The sequence below is a fragment of the Hoplias malabaricus genome, chromosome Y, assembly GCF_029633855.1.
Source record: "Hoplias malabaricus isolate fHopMal1 chromosome Y, fHopMal1.hap1, whole genome shotgun sequence".
Taxonomy (NCBI): domain Eukaryota; kingdom Metazoa; phylum Chordata; class Actinopteri; order Characiformes; family Erythrinidae; genus Hoplias; species Hoplias malabaricus.
In genome coordinates, this window is record NC_089820.1 from 22,268,660 (window position 1) to 22,293,633 (window position 24,974).

Below are 24,974 nucleotides of genomic sequence, written 5' to 3' on the forward strand. Positions count from 1 at the left end.
TGGTAACCAATGGGTATGTGTTATGTGAAGTGTTGGAGCACCAACCAAAGCCTTTTGCTGCATTACTGAAGGGCAAACTGCTTATTAATACCCTTGCTTGGATGCTGGATGTGCCTTGCGCCCAGTGATTCCAGGTAGGCTCTGGACCCCCCGCGACCCTAAATTGGATAAGCGGTTACAGATAATGGATGGATGGATGCTGGATGTGGTGTTCACATGCTCTGGGCTATGTGTTGTTATACATTTAATTTCCCCCACTAGAGGGCGCTGTTTCTCATGTGTGAAAATATCGTTAAGGGCCATGAAGTTGGTAACATGTATGAATGAATCTGATTGAATCGATTCATTTGAAATATACGCTCCTTCCAAATTCACAGTGTGTGTTTGCACACGTTTTTAATCTATTAGATAAAGTTATGAGAATGTTCGGCTTATGGTTCATGCCAAAGAGAATGTTTCATTTAGTTGATCATTCAGTGAACCGTGTATTTTAATGCATGAGTCAACCCACTGAAGTTCAGAGAAATGTATCGGCTCAGCAGGACGAGCCATTTTTAAATATCATAGTAACGGCGATATTGAACCTGAGGCTTAGTGACCGTTAACTGTAGCAGGGAGCAGAGAAAGTAGAAGATTCTCGCTTGAAGCTGTGTTAAACGCAAAGAAAAGTCGCTTTTCTGGAACACCCTTATGTAAATCAGTTAAGAAGCTCGGTTATTTGTTTCCTCGCCGTCGTGTCGTTAAGTCACTACTCAGGTGAATCCTCGGTCTTCCGCCCACCTCTGACGTTGGCGGACCGAGGGCTGTTACAAATATGAAGCGGACCCGTTCAGACTTCGAGCTGTTTTCGTTCTGACTCTGAAACTTCAGGACTACAGCACTCTTTCTCATGTCGACCTGAGGGACAACCAAAGACACACACACACACAACGAGGTATACTTGTCGGTAGCTATTGTTTCTTTCTCTCTTACCTTCAAGGTCCGCTCACGTTTGATTTGCCGAGGGTTTTTGGTCAGAGTCCTGGCAGTGCTGATTTTCTTCATTATTCAGGGTGGTTTATTTTACTCTGACATTGCTTCAGTGTTTTGAAGTCGGACTTGGAAGTGCACTTGGAAACACTGTTTCTGTTTGAATGCATCCTTACTGGTCACATCCCTTCAGAATAAAGTAGTGCGAACGACTGCTTGGAATTTTATGTATCTAATTTAAGTCGTCGGTACTCCTTAATTTATTCCGAAGGGATGTCCCAAGCAGGCATCCTTAGTTTCTTGTCCATATTGTTATAATTGTAGTTTCTGTAGAAAAACCAGGTACAATAGCTACATTATTGTTCACTAAATATACAGTAGACAGTGTAAAAGTACAAATGTACAACTAAAGTACAGTAGTGAACCTTAGGTGCTTTACATTCTCCTCTCCTGAGGGAAAGGTTAATATTTGTAAGTTTTCATAGTAGAAACCTAAAATACATAAATACAAAACCTACATAAAAGGTCTGGACTTGACTCAATATGTATGAAATAAATGCACCTTAAAATTCTACAGTTAAAACAGGGTATTGCAAAATTATGTTCCCATCCTAACAGCACTGAAGATGTACCTTTGTGGGTAACATCACAGCGACAGTGAAAGGTACCACCACAGTGAAAGATTTTTGTACCTTTCATACCCTCAGGGATAGGTCTTCAGTACCTTTAGACAGGGAAAATAATTCTGCCATTAATATCTGTTTAAAACAGTTTAAATCCAAAAATGAAGAGAGAAATTACTGTACATTTATCGAACACAACTGGACTTTAAGTACAGTTATACCTCAGAGGGTGCGTTTACACTGGCAGTACTCGCAGTGAACAGCATTGTAACCTGTTTTTCTGACAATACCAGCCAGGTGACAATCTCACAGAAACAGATTAATTTCTATTTCTTTTTATTCAGAACTGAAGATGTGTGGAGGAGACAAAAACGTTGGACAATAAGTTTCAACCGTTTGTTTTTTAGGGCTTGTGTCCTGACACTTGCTTTAAAAGAAGAAGGAGAAGACGATAAAAGAGAAGAAGACGTCCGCCTCAGAAATGAGCAGCGCAAAGAATAAGTAAGTGACTGAGGATTTTGCATTTTGAGTGGAGAAAGTTGTTTTCACTGATTTGCGACGCATAATAAAAACAATTCATAACAAGATTATCAACAGTTTAACACAAAACATTGTTAATGATTAATATATCACTATAACTTTATAAAACATTAACAAGCATTGCTTAAATAACGCAGAAATGATAAGGTAATAGTGACCTGTTCTATCTGATGGAGTTGACAGGGATAATAATGTAGAAATAAATTAATTAATTAATCTTTTGTCTGAGTGGAGAGTGGTGTATTTGATTTTTCCTGCAAATCTACAATAAGAAACAACATTAAAACGATTTGGATTTATTGAGTTGTTTATCATCATTTCATCATCATCATTATCTGTGAGTGCTTCTCCAGTTCAGGGTCGCGGTGGGTCCAGAGCCTACCTGGAATCATTGGGCGCAAGGCGGGAATACACCCTGGAGGGGGCTTGAGTTGTTTAATGTTGTTTTAATCTTTAAGTATTATTAATAATAATAATATTAAACAGTTAAAACAGTCCTTTCTGATGTAGTCTTGTTGCGCATTTATGAGAATTGTGCTCCAGGGCCAATATCTGATATTTATCAGGTGTCGGGTTTCAGTTCACTACAGCCACATGTATTAGAATCCTTCAGCAGCACACTTGATATAAAATGAAGAATTACAGATGTACTGTACTATATCTGTTGATACTGACGCATAAACATGGAGATAAAAAAATGAAATGGGGTCTAAAGCCACCTGAATCAGCATTACACAGAAATATAAACTGTACTTATAGAGGGCACTTTAGAGGGTCGAAGTATCAGCCAAATATAAACATCTGTGTGATATAGGCATCTGCTGATACTGAATACATTTTTTTTGCGACACTGTTTCTGTTACAGACCAGGCAGTAATAAGAACCATATCAAACAGCCGTGCACATGTTCTGTTTTAATTCTCCTGCTGGTTACACCATGTAGCATTACCCCTTTGGACTTGACTTGCCCTTTACTAGTATTGTTTTATTTTAAAACAGAATGGAGAATGTAGAGTTTAGTTTACAGACTATTTTGAATAGACTAAAGCTTCAAAAGTCTAAACTAAAAAAATAGATTAAAAAAAAGAAAAGAAGAGCATTTAATTTAATTGTTTTACCACTGGCTCTTTTTAATTTCAAAGACGTTTTGTTCTACTGTAACACTCTTGTTCACATAACACAGATATGATTTCAGAGTTCCCAAATATAGAACAACTCTGAATTATTTACTTGAATTACCTTTTAAAAAGCTTTCTAAAACTCTCTCAAAAAAGTACCTGCAGTGACCAGCAGTTTTTGGGGAGTGGGTAGTTCATAGTTGACATATGAAATGATTTTTTTTAACTTAGCTGATTTGTCCATTTTTAATGGAGTCAGCTCTGGAACATAGCTTTGTGCTTTCTGTTGCAGTTTATGTGAGTCTGGGCTCATTTCAGAAATGTTTAAGGACGTATATGTCCTTGTAAATGTTTGGTCTGGTGCATACCATATATTAAAAGCCATAGAGATGCTTAGGGAAAGCAGTGGGCTTAATAGTTTAGAATTTCTTTGCCCACAGTTTGCTAAAAGCCTGTTGTGTCGGCATGTGTTCCATAGGTGGCAATAAAGTTTTGGGGAGACAGAGCACTAAAGAGGGGCAAAGCAGACCTCTGTTCACTAAAACCCCTAATGTCCTTCTCTTCTATCTGGAGAAACTTAGTTTAAGTTTAGTTAAACTTAGTTTAAGTTTAGTTAAGTACCACCTCCATACCTTTAGCATTTTTAAATGGGTGCAGGTGCCCTTCATAAAAACCACACGTTTATGAAGTGGTACCTGTAACCTAGGTCACAAGAGGTCAGAAAACATAGTCATTTTGTGTGTTTAGCCTTCTGAACAGAAGTAAATGGTCGGTTATTAATAGCTGTCTACACCTGACTATACTGTGGTGCTGACTCAGGATGCAGTGAGAGTGCATAGTGCTCAATCACGCTTTGTGGTTTCAAAAGTCATGTGCCAGAGGAAAACCACTGACAAACATCCCTCTTTATCTCTCTCTCTCTCTGTCTCTCTCTCTCTCTCTCTCTCTCTCTTGCTCTCTCTCACTGTCGTATTTGTCCTTGCTTGCAATTCGCAAAATTCTCAGAGAAAAACTAAAAGACTCAGGAAGACAAATATAGAAAAAAAACATTTTAAAAAAGCAGTGAGAGATAAATATTTTGTTTCCTGTGTAACAAATTGAACTTTCAATTATGGCACAATATATACACAGTAGTTGACATATTTAGAACACACACAGGGGTGGTGCAGCAGGTAGTGTCGCAGTCACACAGCTCCAGGGACCTGAAGGTTGTGGGTTTGATTCCCGCTTCGGGAGACTGTCTGTGAGGAGTTTGGTGTGTTCTCCCTGTGTCTGCGTGGGTTTCCTCCAAGTGCTCCAGTTTTCTCCCACAGTCCAAAAACACACGTTGGTAGGTGGATTGGCGACTTAAAAGTGTCCGTAGGTGTGAATGTGTGTGTGTGTGTTGCCCTGTGAAGGACTGGCGCCCCCTCCAGGGTGTATTCCCGCCTTGCACCCAATGACTCCAGGTAGGCTCTGGACCCACCGCGACCCTGAACTGGATAAGGGTTTACAGATAATGAGTGAACGAATAAAAGAACACACACAGACTAGTTTTTCTTAGGTTAAGTATGAAGTGTCTGTAGTTCCATTTAGTTCACTGCACAAAGTTTCACTAAGCTCTGTTCACAATGAGACAATGTAATTGTTCAGTGTTCTTTAAATACTGGTGATATGAACTGTATACTCAGAGTTTATTCTGGGAAAATATCACAATGTTGATAGAATACAGTAAAGCTGGTGGTACACAGTGCACGAGAAGTTAATATGCAATTGCATGTAAGACTGGTGTTTGGAATTATATGGTAATGACCCTTTATTGTACCTTTATGCACAAAAAGAGAGTGTATAGTTTTTTTTAAAAAAGATTTTAGTTGCAGGAAAATGTCTTATTCAACAGTGTCTAATATACTTAGTTGTGTTTATGAAAACTAGTTGTCTTTGTCGATGACCGGTAGTATTGAATGTGTTTCATACTTTAAAAAACTCAGCCCCAACAGTACACAAAAAAGCCAGTAATGTGCAAATCATATTTGTTCTGGTGTGTTTGAGGTACTTGGCATTTTATCAGTTTGTGAAAAAAATCACAATTTGTGATTCACACATTGTGCTGCATGGAAGAGTAGTACATGGGGAAATATGTGTTCTCTTAAAGAGTAACTGAAACCGCAGAAAGTATTACTGTAAATTTATATTATTCATACTGGTAAAATATTAACTTATTTAAACAAATGAATATAACACCCTTTATCTGTATCAACTAACTGATCTCTGAAACCGACAAAAAAACACACCCATGCACACATGTAACAATCCTATTTCACAAGACACATTTAAAAGTGTGGTAAGCGTATCTCTGCAAGCTCAACTTTATCTCTTTATTGTATTTTAGTACTGTGGTGTTTTGCATTAATGCCTCTCACACCTCTCTTACACCTGTGAAAGCTAAGACCCAAAAGACAGAGAGAAAGTGAGAGAGAGGGGGTGGGGAACTCATAGGCTGTGATTCACACTTTACGAGGAAACAATAACCATTGGCATTTTTCTATTGAAGGGGAAAGGCTTCACCCCCACCTTTTACTCAACTACTTTGCACCCAGTTAGTACATTTACATACAGATTACATGAAATAGAGAAAAACACACCAAACTCCTCACAGTCACCCAGAGGAAACCCACGCAGACACAGGGAGAGCAAACCAACTCCTCACAGACAGTCACCCGGAGGAAACCCACACGGACACAGGGAGAGCAAACCAACTCCTCACAGACAGTCACCCGGAGGAAACCCACGCAGACGCAGGGAGAGCAAACCAACTCCTCACAGACAGTCACCTGGAGGAAACCCACACGGACACAGGGAGAACACACCAACTCCTCACAGACAGTCACCCGGAGGAAAACCACGCAGACACAGGGAGAACACACCACACTCCTCACAGAGGAGTCACCTGGAACAGGACTTGAACCCACATCCTCCAGGTTTCTGGAACTGTGTGATAATACTAACCCTAATATCATGCACTATACCCTAAAAATAATACTGTCTGAATAATACTTTGAAAAGTTAAGATTATGGATTTCTTGGTGCATAGTGCTATATACATATTTTGCAGAGGAGAATAAGCATTACTGGTTTAAAAATCTTAAACGTCATGTAGATATTTTCTTTTAAACCTCCTTCACATTAATGGAAAAACTTATTTTGAGAGAATTAAATGATTAAATGTCTTCTGTGCTCAGCTCATTATAAGAAACCCTCAAACAGGAAATGAATTTATTGTAGTCATGTTATGAGCTCCTACATTATACCCCCTAGAGATGCTCACCTAATCCTCAAAGGTCAGATGATTGTATGCTAGCCACGTGATGCCCCACCTGCCTGTTAGCATGGTATATAGTGTGTGCACGTGTGTGTGTGTGTGTGTGTGTGTGTGTGTCTGTGTGTGTGTGTGTGTGTGTGTGTGTGTGTTTGGGTGGGGAGGTCTGTGTGGCGTTACTGAGGCCAGACAGACGAGGTTTCTCATATACAATGGGTGGGTGTGAACTGTGTTTATTCATATGTATTCTGGCCATGTGGAAAGTGTTGCGCTGGTCACTGTTACTCTCTTCAGCTGATCTGGGATCTGTACATGGCTGTCCAACTATCACCTCTTGACCCTTCAAAGCCAATTAACATCTAGCAGAGACACTCAGCTTGCACCCCTCCCTTCCCTCCCTCCACAACAAGGATTATCGTTCCAGTGTCTACCTGATAGCTCTTTGTGTCCCCAGCAAGGGCAGGAACGTGTATCATTACCCCTGCTGTCTGTCTACCACCTTAGGGCTGGATCCAGAACCAGAATTGCCCCCCTTGTTAGCGATTTCTGCTAACCTGGGACCATGGCTAGCCTTAGCTCTAGCAGTAACATACTGCAGGTGAACCAGCCGAGGTGCTACGGCTCAACACTGTCTCTAGAAGAAAAATGTGAGCAGTCTTTTTTCCTCTTTTACTATTACAGGATGGAGGATGAGGCGGTGTTAGACAGAGGGGCATCTTTCCTTAAGCACGTCTGCGATGATGAGGAAGTTGAGGGTAAGGATTCTCTTAAAAATTGTTTCAGCATTGTGAATTTTTTTGTTGTTGTCCAAGCTTCATTGGCATGTCGTAGCACACCTGGTGGTTTCCTTTATGTGGCAGACAAATGTCAATTCAGTACAGAAGAGATTTTTTTCTGTGGATATTCAGTTATTTTATAATTGGCCCATTTTTAGTTGAAGTGGTGTAATGAAGATGTAGTGCAGGATCACGTGACATTGTGTTTACTTAGCTAATCACCTCCTGGTCTACTTGGCCAACAAACTTGGACAATTATCAAGTGTGTGTAGGTGTTTTATGTATTGTGATTGTTTCAGAGATTTTTTTAGATTTTGGAGGCCATTGCTTAACCTTCTTTTAAGGCTGATAATAAATAGTGCTCCCAATCAATTTTAAAGCCATGTGAAACCTAGTATTTTGTTTTTAGGGTTAAGTTGCCACAGCAAGGTGTTAGACATTTTACATTACAATCAGATCAGCCAAAACCTAAAAGGTAGCAGTGAAATCTTGCTTTTATTTGCTTGTTTTAATTTATTTTGACCTTAATTCGTATTCTTATATATATATATATATATATATATATATATATATATATATATATATATATATATATATATATATATATATATATATATATATATATATATATATATATATATATATATATATATGTTATGTCAGTATCATTTAGTATTAATTAGTTTCCATCAGGAAGGTCCCTTTTAGTCCTTAAAACACATCCTGATTAGGGATTAAGTAAAGGCGCCAGTACACACTAGGTGGTCTTGACATTTATCGCTTTGAATGTTGAAAGTAGATTATAGCACTACGAAGGTCATTAGAGTGAGAGTAAAATTAAAATCATGTTAGATGTATCTCAGGTACCAGTTTATTCTAATCAGTGTACTTTTTAAAGACTGTGATATTTCCTTTCACCTCTGACTGAACTCTCACACAATCCCTCCACTTCCTCTAGCCAGAGTGAAGCTGAGTGTTCCCAGGTTGTATGACTAAATCCCTTATGGTGGACACTTCCTATTCCACTTACCTACTTAGTCATGTCTTTGTCAATGCCAAAGAAGTCTCAGATAAGTTCAGGTTAGCACAGTGGGGGGTTTACCTTATTTTTAAGCAAGTTGCCTTTTACATTGAACCAATAGAAGTGCACAAAAATGTCTTAGAAATTTGCATTGGTTCCATCAAATTGTATTCGATGTAGCAAAATTTTTCCTTTCTGTTAGATTACTATTCAGAGGCTTTGTTCTGACAAAGATAAAATAACTATGGCTTCGTTTGAATGTTTGTTTGGAAAGATATTTTTGTATACAATTAAGTATTATAGCCTATTGTTCAAAGTGAATTAACATGTACTGTTTATAAACAATGAGCCAGCATGTGGTTGTTTTTTAAACTTCATGGTTGTGTTAGCATGCTGGGCATGAATGTATCTGTGTTGCCCAACTCTCTGCTGTGGAACGCACTGTCCCAGCTGCTCTGTTACTGGGGAAACTGGAAGTACTGAGCTGTGGCAGCCACAAGGCTCAGCCAGACGTAGGGAACTTTATCCAGTGATAAACAGTGTGCCACTCTAATTCAGGCTGTTTTCTATGGCCTTTTAGAAACGGGTTCTTCCAAAATGGACAGGAAGCCTGCTACAAAGCTGGGCAAGCAGTTCCACCCTCCTCACCTCTCCTTTTCCTTCTGTTACTTTTTCTTAACATGTACTCCCTTTTCCTCACTTAACGCTCTTGCCATCAGTGTTATTTATTCCCCCTCCCTTTTCTTTTTTCTTTCTTTCTTTCTTTCTTTCTTTCTTTCTTTCTTTCTTTCTTTCTTTCTTTCTTTCTTTCTCACATTGATGACAGATTACCTTGAATCTTCATATTTAACTTTGAAGCAAATAGCAAATCTATGTTTGATACAGGTTTGTTTCACTGAATTTGTTTTACAGCAGTTTGAACATCTGTAGGTTATTTATTGTGGAATATGCAAAATAATTATAACGTGAACAAATTCCTTTTATATACTTAAATGTTTAAATTATTTTTATTGTGACTCTGCTTGGGGCTGAAATGTTCACTAAATTAATTGGCAGTAATTCTCTCTCTGGATTTTTGTGATAAAGATATCTGAAATGTTGAGAAATTGAATAGCGTTTGAGAAATCACAGCTTTGATAGTCTTTGTAGAACCTTCTTAATTTGCATTGGAATAGCCTTTAAACATTTTATTTTGGCTTTAGTTTAGAGAGTGGACTGGTTCTGTGGGCTGAGTGTTGATGAGAAAGAAGAATGAAGTCTTAACAGGAGTGTTGCTAAAGCTTTGGAGAGGGCGAACAGCAGTATTGAGTGCTGTAAAATTACTTTTGCATTGACGTTGTTGTTGCATACATTTGGACATCAAATGATAATGTTACAGTGAACTCAGTTACAGTGCATCATTTAGTTGTGAACACACAGCTTGTAAAATCTCTGTACAAAAGTACAAAATGAAATGGGTTGCTCTGGAGCAGCCAAACATGAGCCTAAAATCACCATATTCATTGCCAAGTGTTTGTTAGAGGTGTATAAAGTGACCAAGAATTGGGCTGTGGAGCAGTGGAACTGCATATTTTTAGGGTGAAGGTGCTCCATCTAATTGGGATGAATCGGAGTGGGTTAGAACTAGAAACATCCCACATGCCTCACTAATGCTCTCATGGGTGAACACTTTAAAGTCATCACAGAAATACTTCAACATCTAGTATAAAGCCTTCCCAGAAGTGTAGTGGCTATTACCATTACAAAGGGGAAAACCTTTATTAACAATTCACATTCCAGATCCTCATCTATCTATCTATCTATCGTTACACTTATATAGCGCCTTTCTAGATACCCAAGGACGCTTTACAATCCACACTGCTCAGAACACTCAATCCACACACTGAGAAGCAGCAGCCAAACGTGCATAGCGTACTCTCGACCAGGAACGACCGTCCACCTGGAGGACTGCATCGGGCACTAGGATTTCACTAGGATTTTCTGGGCGCACACACATTCACTCACACAGCAGAACAGTTATTAGACAGAAGCCAATTCATCTACCCTCCATGTTTTTTGGACTGTGGGAGGAAACCGGAGCCCCCGGAGGAAACCCACGCAGACACGGAGAACATGGAAACTCCACCCAGATGGGACTTGAACCCAAGATCCCAGCGCTAACCACTAAGCCATGTGTAAAGCATGTATCATTAGCATATTATTTGGAACAGTGAAATATTTGCTGAGATGTTAAGGTTATTAATATAGGATAGGATATATAGTATAGGATATTAATATATAACATCTGTTGAGACTGATACTTTTTCCTGGTGGTGGCAAATATGTTCTGTCAGTCCTGATGGCTTGTAGCTAATTATGTGAGTAGACTAAGTTGTGTATAATTTAAAAGCCAGAAAACACAGAAGGCAGAATTTTTTTGCTAAGTCTGTCTGGTTTAGCTTTCCTGAGATTAGTTTGTACTCAGGCCAGGTAATTATTACATTGTCTTGTTTTGATACAAATGCTAAAACACGGTACTGAGCATGTCATAATGTGTTTTGAAAGGTTACAGAACAGGTGGCCCCAATATTTGAGAAAATGCGGTGTGACTCAGCATTGAAAGTTCATATTTTCTACTGATTCTTTTCAGACAAAATATATGGTTCAAATGTCTAGTGCAAATTCTTCTTTTGAGGACCTGACAATTATTTTTGGGCTGTCCTCTTAAATGGGAAATTAGGCTATTTCCTGTATAGACTACATTAAGGAAGTGGTTGGCATTTATTTACATCCTTACTTTGGTAAGAACACCATAGGTCTCTCCCAGTGGACCGTGAGGAAACAATTGACACAGAGCTCTAAGCTCAATGTCTTGTAGAACATTTCCTTTCTCAGACTTGCCATGGAGGTAGCTTCCTGTAGATTTGAATGTTCAGAGTGCCCAAGCTGTTTTAGACAGCTGAACCTGACTGAAAAAAGCAATACCCTTTTGCTTGGTTGAAATGCGTGAGGGAGCAAACACAGTGTTAACATGTGAGCTGAAGTTCTGTTGTAATAAAATAAAAGCATACGATAAACATTAATGAAGTTCAATTCAAATTCAGTTAAAAAATACTATAATGCCATAGAACTGTCTACTGATATAAAAGAGCAATCCCCCGTTTCTCCTGAGACCATTTGACAGACACTGCACAAACTTATAAAAGTACTACATTTTGCTGATGCAAGTTATAATTAAAATGAATCTTTAAACTTCACTGCACTTATTTGTGATCATGTCTGACTTGTTTCAAGATCATTGTCTCTTTTTGCTTCCAGGCCACCACACCATCTACATCGGTGTGCATGTGCCCAAGAGCTACCGGCGACGGAGGCGTCACCGCCGGCGCACCAGTCACAGGGAAAGAAAAGAGAAAGTGATGGAGAATGCCTTGGACAGGTCGGACGCCGAAAACACTGAGGAGGCCAGCAACAGCATCCTCAAACCTCTCAGTAAGTGCCTGCCAAAGAGCCTTCAGCTCACATTAGTGCCTGGTTCTCCTTCAGAAAGGCAGTCTTTTAAAGGCACACACACTCACACACACACATACAGCCTCAGGCCAAAGCTACTGCTAACTCAACTTCGTCAGAACCAATATCTAGAGCTGCCCAGGCAGTGTATGAGTATGTTTGGACAGGCCAGAGCGAAGGCCCCTCTGTGTAAGTAATAGTCACTCTAAATAGGCCATGATTGCCTGATGTGAGTCATGGAGAGAAGGATGTGTGTATGTGCAGCTGAGATATCTAATGGCCAGGGAGATTTGACCTGAGGGGGATCACTTAGAAGGCGTTTCTTCCGATTTGGACACTGAGCCTTTAAATGGTCCCTAATGATGTCTGTAGGGGCAAGGGATAGAATGGGATAGGGAGCGAGAAAGGAAGAAAACGAACACGAAGGAGGAAGAGGGAGACAAAGGAAGTGTCAGTCATGTATTTGAAAGTCATGCGACCAGCCCATTCGCCTACATAAGACCAAGATTGGATGCAGCTTTGTGATAACACTGTAGGATATTGTAGGCACCCTTTCACTTTCCCCTCACTGTGCACAGCTGTTAATGGAAACTTCCCACAGGCGGGATGTAGAGTTACACTCTGCAGGAGGCTCATAGCTTACCTTATCTTCACTGTTCTGCTAAGCATTTACTCTCACAATGTCCCCATTTAATCAAAATATGACTTAGAATGGAATCACGGTGGGCATACAGCTATATAACTTTATATACTAAATACGTTGTATACGTTATATGGAAGTCACATTGATCTACAGCAGGGCTTGTCAAAAGAGAGATTCACAATTTTTAAACCAAGAAAAACCTTTGTATGTTCACTCTACCCGCATCTATTCATTATTTTTTTTTACATGTTAGTGATTTTCTGTAGAGAATTGATATTGTGAGGTAGAAGATTACCACAAGCTTAAGGATAACAATGTGCTGGCTGTTTGCCACTGACCCTCTGTGGGCTACAGCTTGTGTACAGAGGGGACATTGACCTTTTGTCTTTAGATGGATTGCTTCCTGATTGTTATCTTTGATCCGGATGCTTGTTTGCCATTATCAGTCATTCTCTATTATAAGCTACCACAAATGAAGTAGTAAATCTGCTTAAAATGGAATTTTTAAGAAGCAGTTTTCAGTTGATTTTGTTTCCTAAAATCACAGTAGCCAATAATCTCTGATTTGAGAGTGTCATATTTATTTTATTTGCTATTTCTATGTAATGTTCTTGCTGAAGATACTCCACACTCATCCAAAGCAGGCTAACAGCTCTACATGAATCTACATCAGTTAAGTAACAATTTGTTGGTAAGTAGTAATATGTAGGATCAATTTAAACAAATCTTTCCATCAAGACCTTGATAGTGAAAACAACTGTAGTTCAATATAGCTAAAGTTAAATGGCTTTAGTGTTTAAAACTAGCAGCATTCCTGCTAACTGTTCTGCTAATAAAAATTTATTATTTATTTATTATTATTAATCATTCTAAACTACACATTTGCTGTTGTTCAGACATGTTTCTGTACCCTGTTGGTGGCTTCTGAAGACATGAAGAAAATCTCTTGTCTTACTTCTTCTCCCCTCCCTCCAACAAAAGCTTGCCTTTTTGCCTCTGTACGGGTGCCTTGAAGGATTCATTTACATCCTGGAACTTGGACAGGTTTTGTGGGAGGCTGTTCATGATGTTGGAAGAAGCTTTTGTTGTTGGTCTGGGCCAAGATTTACACATTCTCTTACAAAAGCCTCAGTTAGGACACCTGCTGATTATTCATGTCAGAACTTAATTTCATTAACATTTTCATGTTTACTAAAGGAATACCAAAAGGTGCCTTAATGGTTTAAACCGTTAGGCTCATGTAACTCAATGCCAGAAGACTGATTGTTATTGTAAAATGTTCAAGGCAATATACTGACACATGCATACATTGTTTCCATCTAAAACATACTGTGACAACTGTACACAAGCAATTTAAACATGACTACAGCATTATAGTACAATATATATGTATAAAATATGGTTGCAATACTTCCTCCCTTTCTGATCTTTGCTTCTGATTTTCAGTATAGCAGTGCTGTGAGACTCAGCATAAATACAAATAAGCTAAAAGAGAAATTAAATGACAAAAGCATGTGTTTTGAAATCCCCAGATTGATGTGGTGGATACTGTCTGTTCTGTCTTATGGGCAGCACTCACATCAGTTTAACTCTAAAGCTCACAAAAACAAATAATATGTCATATTTATATGTATAGGCTGCTAATAATTTGACAATAGTCCATGTTCCAAAGTTGCCATATATGGTCAGTGCATAAAAATTGAAAAATGTGTTTTCACAATAACAAAAAAAAAAACAAAAAAAACAAAAACCTGAAACCTATTTATAATAAAAATACAAGGGTTGGACAAAAGTGTCTGTAGGTGTGAGTGAATGTGTGTGTGTCTGTGTTGCCCTGTGAAGGACTGGCCTCCCCTCCAGGGTGTATTCCCGCCTTGCGCCCGATGATTCCAGGTAGGCTCTGGACCCCCCGCGACCCTAAATTGGATAAGCGGTTACAGATAATGGATGGATGAATGGGTTGGACATTGAAACTGAAACACCTGGTTTTAGACCACAATAATTTATTAGTATGGTGTAGGGCCTCCTTTTGTGGCCCATACAGCGTCAGTTCGTCTTGGGAATGACATATACAAGTCCTGCACAGTGGTCAGAGGGATTTGAAGCCATTCTTCTTGCAGGATAGTGGCCAGGTCACTACGTGATGCTGGTGGAGGAAAACGTTTCCTGACTCGCTCCTCCAAAACACCCCAAAGTGGCTCAATAATATTTAGATCTGGTGACTGTGCAGGCCATGGGAGATGTTCAACTTCACTTTCATGTTCATCAAACCAATCTTTCACCAGTCTTGCTGTGTGTATTGGTGCATTGTCGTCCTGATACACGGCACCGCCTTCAGGACACAATGTTTGAACCATTGGATCCACATGGTCTTACTGGTGCAATGTGCAGTTAATGAAGATTGGCCACCAGGCTGCTCCAATTTAGCCATGAAACCTCCCACACTACAATGACAGGTGTTTCAGTTTCATTGTATGTAATGTAAATACAAAATAGCAAAATAAATGACACTTCTTAGAAAGTACACTAGGAAAAAGTTAAGTAAAACCACTTTATATGGAATATATGTGGAAGCCATTTTAATATGTGCCAGTATTCTGAGATCATTTGGCATTTAGATTTTTCTCCACAGCCAAAATAAAACATACAAAACTGTGCAAAACTTTCAGGCACATGAAAAATGAAATGAAAAGTTTATCTGAGCAGTAAGTGTTTATTTGCACAGAAGAGCAAACAAACAAAAAGTCCCTTAATAGTAGAATAAAAAGAAATAAAATGATTACTGTAAGTACTACTGTACAGTAAGTAATCTCTCTTACTGGTAGTCAAGTATTATTTGAGGTTATCATTTAATGCCTAGTTTTACCAGTTAATAAATACTTTAATATGTTAAATGAAATGTACTGTTGATTCATCAAATCCATATGATAAATGAAAACATCTGGAAACAAACTGTTTTTCTCACTAGCTCAGAACACATCTACTATTATTAAGAAAAGAAATTAATTTACTTTTATTGTATTTATGTTTTAATTGTATTTTTATGCTACAATAATAATAGTAATCCCAAGTGCCTAAAGCTTTTGCACAATAGTGTAGGTTTTGTTAATAAAGCTTAATGTTTTGCAAACAGATGTCCATTCCCCAGATGTCAAAGAGTGAAAGAAATGAAGAACAGATCTATTAGACAAGTGGATAAAGATTAGGAATGATAATGGAATCACATTGGTGTGATCAGATAAATGTTCAATACAGAAATAATCATCTTTGAGCCAGTGGCTGTATTTAAAACTGATATTTTATGAAACATTATTCATAATCATCACACAGAATCACACTTTTTGACCTCTTTGCTAGAATGCTTACAACTAATGCATTTTATTGCATTTTATATTTTCAGAACAATGTTATTTTTCTCAGCATAACATTTGCTTGTTGACAGATATGTGCACAGAAAATATTGGATATTGGCCTTGGTGGAAAAGTCCCCATATCAGTGTTTCCTTTATAAAGATAGGTGAATGAACTATAAAAAGCTGCGAACTGAACACCTATGAATATTGGTGGTATTAAAATTAACTATTAACTAATATCTCACAGTACAAAAGTTCAGTTTAGATTAGACTGTCTGGGGGTATGTCTGAATAAACATTAACCTGTTGTATTTAAATGTAAGCCTGTTGAACTCTTAAAATAAATATTATTATACTACATATTTTACTAGAAATTAATTATACAAGACACTCTACACAAAATGCTTCCACAGTAAGCAATTGAAACCTGAGTAAAAATATCCCTCCTGTGTAGGCATGTTAGCTGTTGTATCTATTGTATCATTGTCCTTCCACAATATGTAAAGTGTGCCAATGGGACCCAGTCAGCCCCTGAATTGAACAGGATGTCCCATAGACCATCTCTTTAGCCATAAGGCAAGTGAACCAGCCCACAGTAATCCTCTCTAAGGCAGCTAGTCTCTCCCCCCACTGCAGGTTATAATTAGTTAATCTAACCTTCTTCCTCACCCTAAGGCTTGCCCCTGCATGTGGAATGACTAGCTAAAAAGAAAAGTGTTCAGGAAAAAATGTCTTAAATATTCGATAATATTACAATTTTCTTTGGACTGATTGGTTCAGAAAGGGGACATTTATCAAACCAGATTACAGAAATCACAGTGGTTTTTAGTTATAGGCAGAGAATATCAGGATTGAATTCTATTAAATAATTTCAATTTGGATATTAACAGCATTAATACATTTACCTCACTGGATGTGTTGCCTGATTATACATGTTTGTTTTGGTGTATTATATTAGGGATTGACCTTCTGCACATTTTACATAATAGTATAAAGCAGTCTGATTGAAGGGACATAAGTATTGGATCTACATGTATAGTGTCTTGTGACTATCCATGCTGTTATTCTTTGGTTTGTTGATGGGGTTTGAAGAAATAAGGATCTCTGGACAGATCACATGGTATACAGCCTTGGTTGGTCTCTCTGGGCTACTAGTGTGGAACCCCTGCCCAAATGTTGAATGTTAATTCTAATAATACATAGACTCAGCAAATGAAGAATGAATAAATATCAACAGTTTGATTAATATTGGTAATTGTTTAATAATTTATAGGTCATTCCCTTCCATCCCAACAGTGTCATCCCAACTGTAAAAGATTTTATAGCTTGGTTTTCTGCAGACATTGAGTATTTGTCATTGTTAGGAAGCAAGTAAGTGGTGGTTGGGGTGGGCACTAGCTGAAAGAACAATCACCAATCTGAATGAAGCATCATTGTGCTGCGAACAAACGACAAAAGCCTCTGATCACAGGCATGTGACACCTCAAATGCATTTTCGTTTGGCTCCTTTTTCTCTTTTTCTTGAAACCTCTAAAATAGCAATAGAATAAACTTCTGGGGACTAGTCTCTTTGCAGTAGAACTTAATTTCAAGTAACACCAGTTATTTACACAGATAATTGTTATGGTTAGCCTTTATTGTTCAGTTACTATTCTCTTTCTTCTTTTTTAAGCCTACTCTCATTGTTCACAACATGGTCAGTGAATGTGGAATACTATCGGAAGTGAATTTCAAGTTCCCTTTGTGCTTTGATATGTGGTTAATTGGGTGCTTCCAGCTAGTGTTTGTTGCCAGGAGGAGATACAAAGCCAGTGTCCTTGTCCTATTTGCTTCCAAGAAAGAGGTGCACAGTGTTTAAAGCTATAAGGTGACCAGTACTTTTCATGCATCTTTTAACATCTAGATTAATGTGAAACATGCTGACATGTTTGATTTGTAATGCTTTACTATCATAACAAAAGGTATGGTAGAGTTACATTATTGTCATTAAAGGTACAAACAGTGTAAATGCAACTTTAAAGTTACAACAGTGATTTTGCCTTAACTAGTCAACTAAAGAGTTCTGTTCCTGCAAACTGCACTATATTTTCTTCTCCAGAAGGAGAGATTAATATTTGTTTCACTATAGTTCTGTTTAAATACAATAACATAAGTCCTGTAGATGAAATTGGGTGTATGAAATCAACACAATTCATTCATTCATTCATTCATTATCTGTAACCGCTTATCCAATTCAGGGTCGCGGTATCAACACAATTGTAAACATTAAAATTAAAAAGAAGAAGGTAGAACTATGTTCCCTAATTAAAGGTACAGAATATGTACCCTTGAGGGTAACCCCCACATTGTCAGAAAAAGGTACCACCACAGTTTTTCTGACAGTGTACCATACTTATGCATTATACCTTACATAACATATGGAAGAGGAATACTGTGGTGTTTCTGGTTTTGGAGTGAGGATGTTGACCTAGTAATGGAAGGCCATTGGTTCCTGAGCTTATTTTATGACCACAAGAGTCATTCCCATGAACAAGGTACTGTTAAGCTCCAAGGACCCTACAACATTACAGCTATGTATTCCTTAATCCCTATCCCAACAAAACAATACATATTGCCATATAACTCAGATAATGCATGAATAAAAGTTTATATGGCTCTTCCCTAACTACACAACAGTGGCAAAGTGTCAAAGGGCAAAGACTCACCTATATACTAAATATTTAAAAGTAACATCTATGATTGTGGGGAAATGCAGTTCCAAGCGTCATGTTTTTTAATATGGAAAATACTGTTTAAATTATCACAGAAACTCATTTGTAAATCGCGTTGTTTGGGCCATCTCCTGAGTTTTTCCAACTTAAGTTATCCAGAATGTTCAGAGATCAAAAATAGAGAGAGAGAGAGAGAGAGAGAGAGAGAGAGACCAGCATACCGGAATGAGACAGTTTGTTTATTTACTCATTTAGAAAAACTGGGGCTTTGTAAACACATTAGACTGGTTTTGAGCATGCAAACAAATTGTAGAGTTAGCAAATGATGAGAAAACATATTCTGAATTTTATAAAAAATATTTTTGGGTTACAATCCTAAGCTATGCCTTTAAAGGCTGATTGTCTTATCTGCTGCTTATTCTTTTCAAGTAAGATCTGTTGCGCTCTTGAACACAGGGGAGTCTGAGTTATGCTGCTCTATTAGATTCCAAAATTTTGCATTTTTATGTACCCTGTTGATTCCAGGTGCAGAAACAACCCCAGCAGCCTATAGAAACAATCGAAGAATCAATCCAGCACATACCCTATACAATGGATTATCCTACACAACATAGGACGATATTATTAGAGTGCGTGGTTTTGTGTTTGTCATGTGCATGCTATGTGTAAGAATTATGATGCGGATTACGACATTGCTTTCAAAGGCTAAACATGTAGTTCATTCACATCAACCCCCACTGCCAGCTTTCATCATTGCTATCGGAAATCCAGTCAGAGTGTAGGTGTTTTGCTTACATCATCACAGTGTAGTAACTTTGCACCTTACCAAAACTTGGAGGAAGTCTTTTTGCTTTATTATTCCCCTTTTTGGAATAATATACAGCTACAGGCTACATACATTTTAATGAGGCAAATCTATGGGATAGGAATAACATTAGATTTTTTTTTTTTTTACACATTCTCTTCTTTTTTCAAACATTTACAGTAGCACCACTGGTCACTGAGTAGGTGCTGCCATGGTTACTGTATAGGCAATATTGTACGCCAGTGTTAGCCAAAATGAGTCTCTCCAGCTTGGAGTGGCAGCTTCACTAAGCCCCTTTTCGGGCAGTATTCTCCCTCCCTTGCTTTTCCCATGAGCCCCTGTTTCAGGGACAAAGTCCTCTTTGTGCAGGCCTGTGGCTCTTGGCGACTGAAGCCACAGCTTTGAAACCCATTTGAACGATGTGATTTTCATTTCCATCTCTCCTTTTTCGTGCTTGCTCTCTCTGCTCACTCGCCCATATTGAACACCCCCTTGTCTCCTTTTAGCTACATCCTTCGACCCGTCTCTCCAATCTAAGCCTCACTTAGCAACTGGGTGAGGTGCGGACTTTTCCAAGGCTTAGCACATGGCATCCATTGCAATGTTGTCTGTATGCAGCTCAGGGCCACAGTCTGTGTAGGGACAACTAAGCAACCCAAAGCAACCAAAAAGGGTTCTGCTGTGACAGACTCTACCTCCTACTCAGCTGGTTTGATTATTAAATTCCTATGTGTTAGACGTTAAGAAATTATTTTAAGCAAAAATGAGCAATAATACCCCCTCCCTTGCAGCCCACAAACTTTTAATGATGTGACTAAAACATCACATTACCCCTGATGTAAAAATGTCTTCTTGCAACTCAGTCCAAGCACAGTTTGAAAAGTGACATGTCATACAATTCTGCCCACTGATCTGGAGGATGGTGAGGAGTGATAACTCATCCAGTCAATTACAGTGCAGTTGTACTTTATTTATTTTTCTTGAAGACAAATCAGAATAATATGTATTGCATTTCAGAATGCTACTTTCTATAAACAAGAATTAAGGTTTTCATTATTGTCATATGGAATAATGACCCGGCTCCTGCTATGAATGTTTTGTGCAGTGCAGTATAAACAGGTATCTGTCTTTGAAGAAACCAAACCATTTCAGAGTTTAGTTCTCTGAAGAGTCATAGTCTTTTTTATAATGTATGATTTGGAAATTCTAGTTCTAGGGACTAGGAGGACCTCATTTGTCTAGCCACAAACATGTGAGCCTGGAAATATTGGACTGGTTTGGGCTCCGACCTGTATTAAATATTCTGTCCACTAACCAACACATGCTTTCATCAGTTGAACTCAAAGCTCACTACAATTTTACTGATTAATTTTAAATCAGCATTTTTAGTTATATATGAGCTCTATACAAGGAGTAGAAAAAAAGTCTCTTTTTTGTTATAGTAGGGGCCTTCAATTTTTCACATTCCGTGATCCAGAAGGTAATGGCTTTCTCAAACTGCTTCTTAACTGCCCAGTGCCTTGACGTTGCATCTTTCAGCAATATTGTGTTTTCTATCGGTACTGAAAGTTGGCAAGACTTTTTTTTCTGCAAGCACTGATGCCTGACAAATATTTAAATTAGAAGACAAGGGAGAAGGAAAGCAAAGCCCTCCAGTGAAGAATGAGCAGTTTGTGGAACATTTCCTAATTGTTAATGAGGGACTAAGGGCAGTGTGCCAGAGCTTGTGGACCAATGGAGAGGGTGCTACTGGTGGAATGGCAGAGGGGCGGGCTGTTGCTGTTAGAGGACAGGGGGACCCCCTTTTTTAGCTACCTGGGTGTCATTACATTATACTAGGGGACGGGACAGCAAGCTTCTGGGAGTGCTTTAATGAAGGTCTAAGTGTTGGCTGCAGAGGGGGGCTTTTGAAATTGACCTCCATCCCTCTCTCATCCATCCTCACCAAACGTATATCTGAGGATTACAACGTTTTCTTGGAGGGGTTTATGATGGATACTTCAGAAAAAAGTTCAGAGAACACGTTGGACAACAACAATGTGGAGAAGAATGTAGCAGAAGAAGAAGAGAAAATGGATTCAGACAAAAACAATGACCTAAACTCAGAGCAGGAATTGTCTGAAGTGAAAATCCCTCCTCCACCTGAGCAGACTTCTCAGATAAAACCAGAGATCAGGCCCAATGGCTTAGGGGAAGAAGGCAAGGCACAAGTTGACAGTCGTGGAGCTCAGCCCCTGACCCGCAGTATTTTTCCCCATACAGTTTCACCAGCAGCTGAACGCATTCGTTTCATCCTGGGTGAAGAAGATGATGGGCCAGCACCTCCACAACTTTTCACAGAGCTGGATGAACTGCTGTCAGTGGACGGCCAGGAGATGGAATGGAAAGAGACAGCCAGGTAAGATCCCCAGGTTTATGCAGGACCTGACTTTCTTATCTTCTGCTTATTGAGAAAATGTCAAAGGATGAAGAGGTGACCCTTAGATCTTGTACAGAGCATTAATGTCCATGGCCATGGTGTTAAACGGTCCATATCATTAAAATAAAAATTACTAAATATAAAATATGAGCTTAACATTTGCATGTATGAAATAAAGGGTTTGTTTATAGTGCTTCAGTTGCATAAACCATCTGTTTTGAATTTATTTGTGATTTCTAAGGAACCAGTGTTTATCTGCATGTTTGGCCTACAGTGGTTTAACTGTACTTATTCACATAGATATTATAAGTAGTGTTTTGACCTAAACTAAAGAAAGCCGGAATGAAGCACAATACAGAGCAGCCATTTTGAACAAAACTAATTTACAGACATATTTTGCAAGACATAATAACAAATATAGCCTATGAATTAATGTTTGCTGGATAAAGCTCGGTTTGGTAAATGCTTGTGTAAATAAAATTACCAAATGTTATGAGTAGAATATATGAAAAATATTCCATTTTCAATTCCAGACAAATTCAAGTTCTTCCACTTATTGTTTTAGGACCCATACAGTGATGGTCAGATTTGACATTTATTTCCAAAAGTAATTTTATTACAAATATATATTTTAATATTTTTTTGTAAAATTTTGCTGTTCATTGTGCAAACAAAAAGAAAGATAATGTAAGTTAAAAAATTAAACTTAAAGGGAAAAAAGGGAAAAAAAATTAGGTGAATTACTCATGAAAAAGCATGACTTGATAGTTGTAATGTGTAGAGCAGTACTTTACAATCTGTGACAAATTCATGAAAATACATCCGGAGTCTGTGGCACATTGCCACCAACAGCTTTGTGGTCGTTTGCTCAGCAAAAACACTCATACGGACAAGAGTATTATGGCAAATTAAAAAAAGGTGTAGTCATTTGATTGTGGTTGACTTTGTAAATATATTATTCAACACCTTTAAAATGACATAGTTGTCAACAATTTTTTTTTACTTAATTTGATTCTGTTATAACACAGAAAGAAATAATTTAAGTATGAGCATCAACCCAGTTCAGTTGTGAATTGTGATAGCAAAGGCACAGTTTTTAAACATTTTCCTCTGAGAGATCTTTTGGCAGCTTGTTCAGACAGGAATTTGATCTCTGAAAAAAAGATGGGTCCCACAGCACACGTCAATTATGGTCTTTTGACGCCCTTTAAAATATGGGCCTTCCATACTCACATACTCTATTCACCTGAGTGGGTTTGATCTTTCGCTGAGGAAGGCAAGGACATGTTAAGTTCCAAAGCTCTTTAAACGGTCCTTACTCAGCAGCTATTAACACATGCCAGAACTTGGGTCTGTTGAAAGCTTGGTGAAAATCAGCATTTGGGGAAAACATAGTAACATTCTAAGTGTCATAATTAAAATTTTGTGTGATTTAGTCCATATCTATTATATTATCCATTTAAATATTTCACAGCTGTGCCTGATAGTCAACACTTTGTAGCAGAAATTCCTATTGATTGGCTAAGGAAAGTAGTAAAGTAACATAATTTAGGCTCCTGGCTTACTGCTTATTTAAAAGCAGTTGTTTTGTTTAAGTACTGTTTTCTAAACTGACTTGCCAGGCTTGCAACTGGTATTTAGCTTGAAAACAGCATTAAGACACCTGTAATTTACAATACCCTCAACAACCTGTTTAAACCACAAGTCATGTAAAGTTTTGTTTGCACCTTTTATTCCATATAAAAAGAACTTGCAGTTGATATAAGACAACTTCCATCTACACAGTGTGTACCACACATTCACTCTCAATGATTTTGCATATCCACAGGTGGATCAAGTTTGAAGAAAAGGTGGAGAAGGGTGGGGAGCGATGGAGTAAGCCTCATGTAGCCACGCTCTCCTTGCACAGTCTCTTTGAACTCAGGACCTGTATAGAAAAAGGCACCATCATGCTGGACCTGGAGGCTACCACTCTGCCTCAGGTTGTGGGTGAGTATATGCTTTTTATAGCAATGGTTCCAGATTTGAACAATTATAGCCTCAGCTATATAAACAAATGAAAATTACACTATATGCTACACTACATACAGTGTTGTGCAATAGGAAATTATCATTTATAACTACTCATCGTGGTAGAAGTGAGTTTGTAAGGCAGATATCATTTGATCTGCATACTAATGTTTTGCTTTATGTATGGGAGTCTGAGATATTTACTAAATCACTGCTGGTTATATGATGAATGGTCCATCATGTGTAACCGGCTGTCTTTTTAAGTTGTTTTCTAACTGCTACGAGGTCAGGACATATTTATAGATCTCTTTAATACATGCCACTTTCAGATCCCACTGCAACAGCAAACACAGCTTTACGGGTGGGTGCATCCATTGTGGGCAAGCAAAGAGATTTTTTTCCACTTAGATTTATTTCCTTTACATTGAATTGAGTCACAGTAAGTAGAAGGTCAGGTTTGAAGTTTCAGAGATCACTATTAAACCACCACTGATAAAATTTCATATTTACTTTAAGAATATTTTTAAAAACGGCGATTTTTTTAAAACATTCAGACAATTTATTACAAACGGCAGTTAAAATACCAAAGCATTTATTTCTGGAGATGTTCCAGATAAAACACAAATGAATTTTGACTACTTTTTTGTGAAGGCAAGCTTGGACTAGGAACAGAACATGTGAACATACCATTTATTAAATCAAGCCAGAGTGGTCCTTTTAATTTTAATTCTCTTGTTTGATATATATGTGAGATGTGAGATCCAGTCCTTGCACTGATTTTCAGGAGTTGAGTATATAGAGCTTTCCTTTTTTCCTGGGTTTTGCCATTAAGCACTAGACCCTTTAGAAAGCAAGGCCTAAGGGCCCCAGCTTTATGCCCAGGCTCCTGACCTTCTTTATGAAAATAGAACATAGTGTGAACTGTAAGACACAAAGATACCAGGAATTTAATAGATCTCTGTCATTGATACTGTAGTTTAGAATATGATGTATCACTAAAACATGTTGGATGGTTTTTACTTTCCTCAAGGTTGATGATGCAACAGAATGCAAATACAATTAATTATATAAATAATTGAAAGTTGATTAATGTAAATGTATTTTTTTATGTTTGAGAGAATAGACAGAAGTATGGAGCTTTATGTGACTTTATTATGAGCAGAAATAAAATAATCCAAACTGTTTTTTCCTCTTGTGTT

General features: G+C 38.1%; 1 protein-coding gene across 7 annotated transcripts in view; it reads left to right on the forward strand.

The window, feature by feature from the left end:
- The first annotated feature begins 752 nt into the window (after nucleotides 1-752).
- Nucleotides 753-24,974, forward strand: part of LOC136678213 (electrogenic sodium bicarbonate cotransporter 1-like) — a 48,945-nt gene continuing 24,723 nt past the window's right edge. For 3 of the 7 annotated variants that reach the window (XM_066656171.1, XM_066656174.1, XM_066656176.1), the window contains exons 1-2: nucleotides 21,192-21,744; nucleotides 23,594-23,754. In XM_066656171.1, the coding sequence (XP_066512268.1) occupies nucleotides 21,335-21,744; nucleotides 23,594-23,754 (571 nt within the window). In that variant the 5' untranslated portion in view covers nucleotides 21,192-21,334. Of the gene's footprint in view, nucleotides 935-1,936; nucleotides 2,094-7,229; nucleotides 7,304-11,642; nucleotides 11,817-21,191; nucleotides 21,745-23,593; nucleotides 23,755-24,974 lie in introns of those variants that run through there. The other 4 variants (XM_066656173.1, XM_066656172.1, XM_066656175.1 and 1 more) reach the window with 4 other exon arrangements.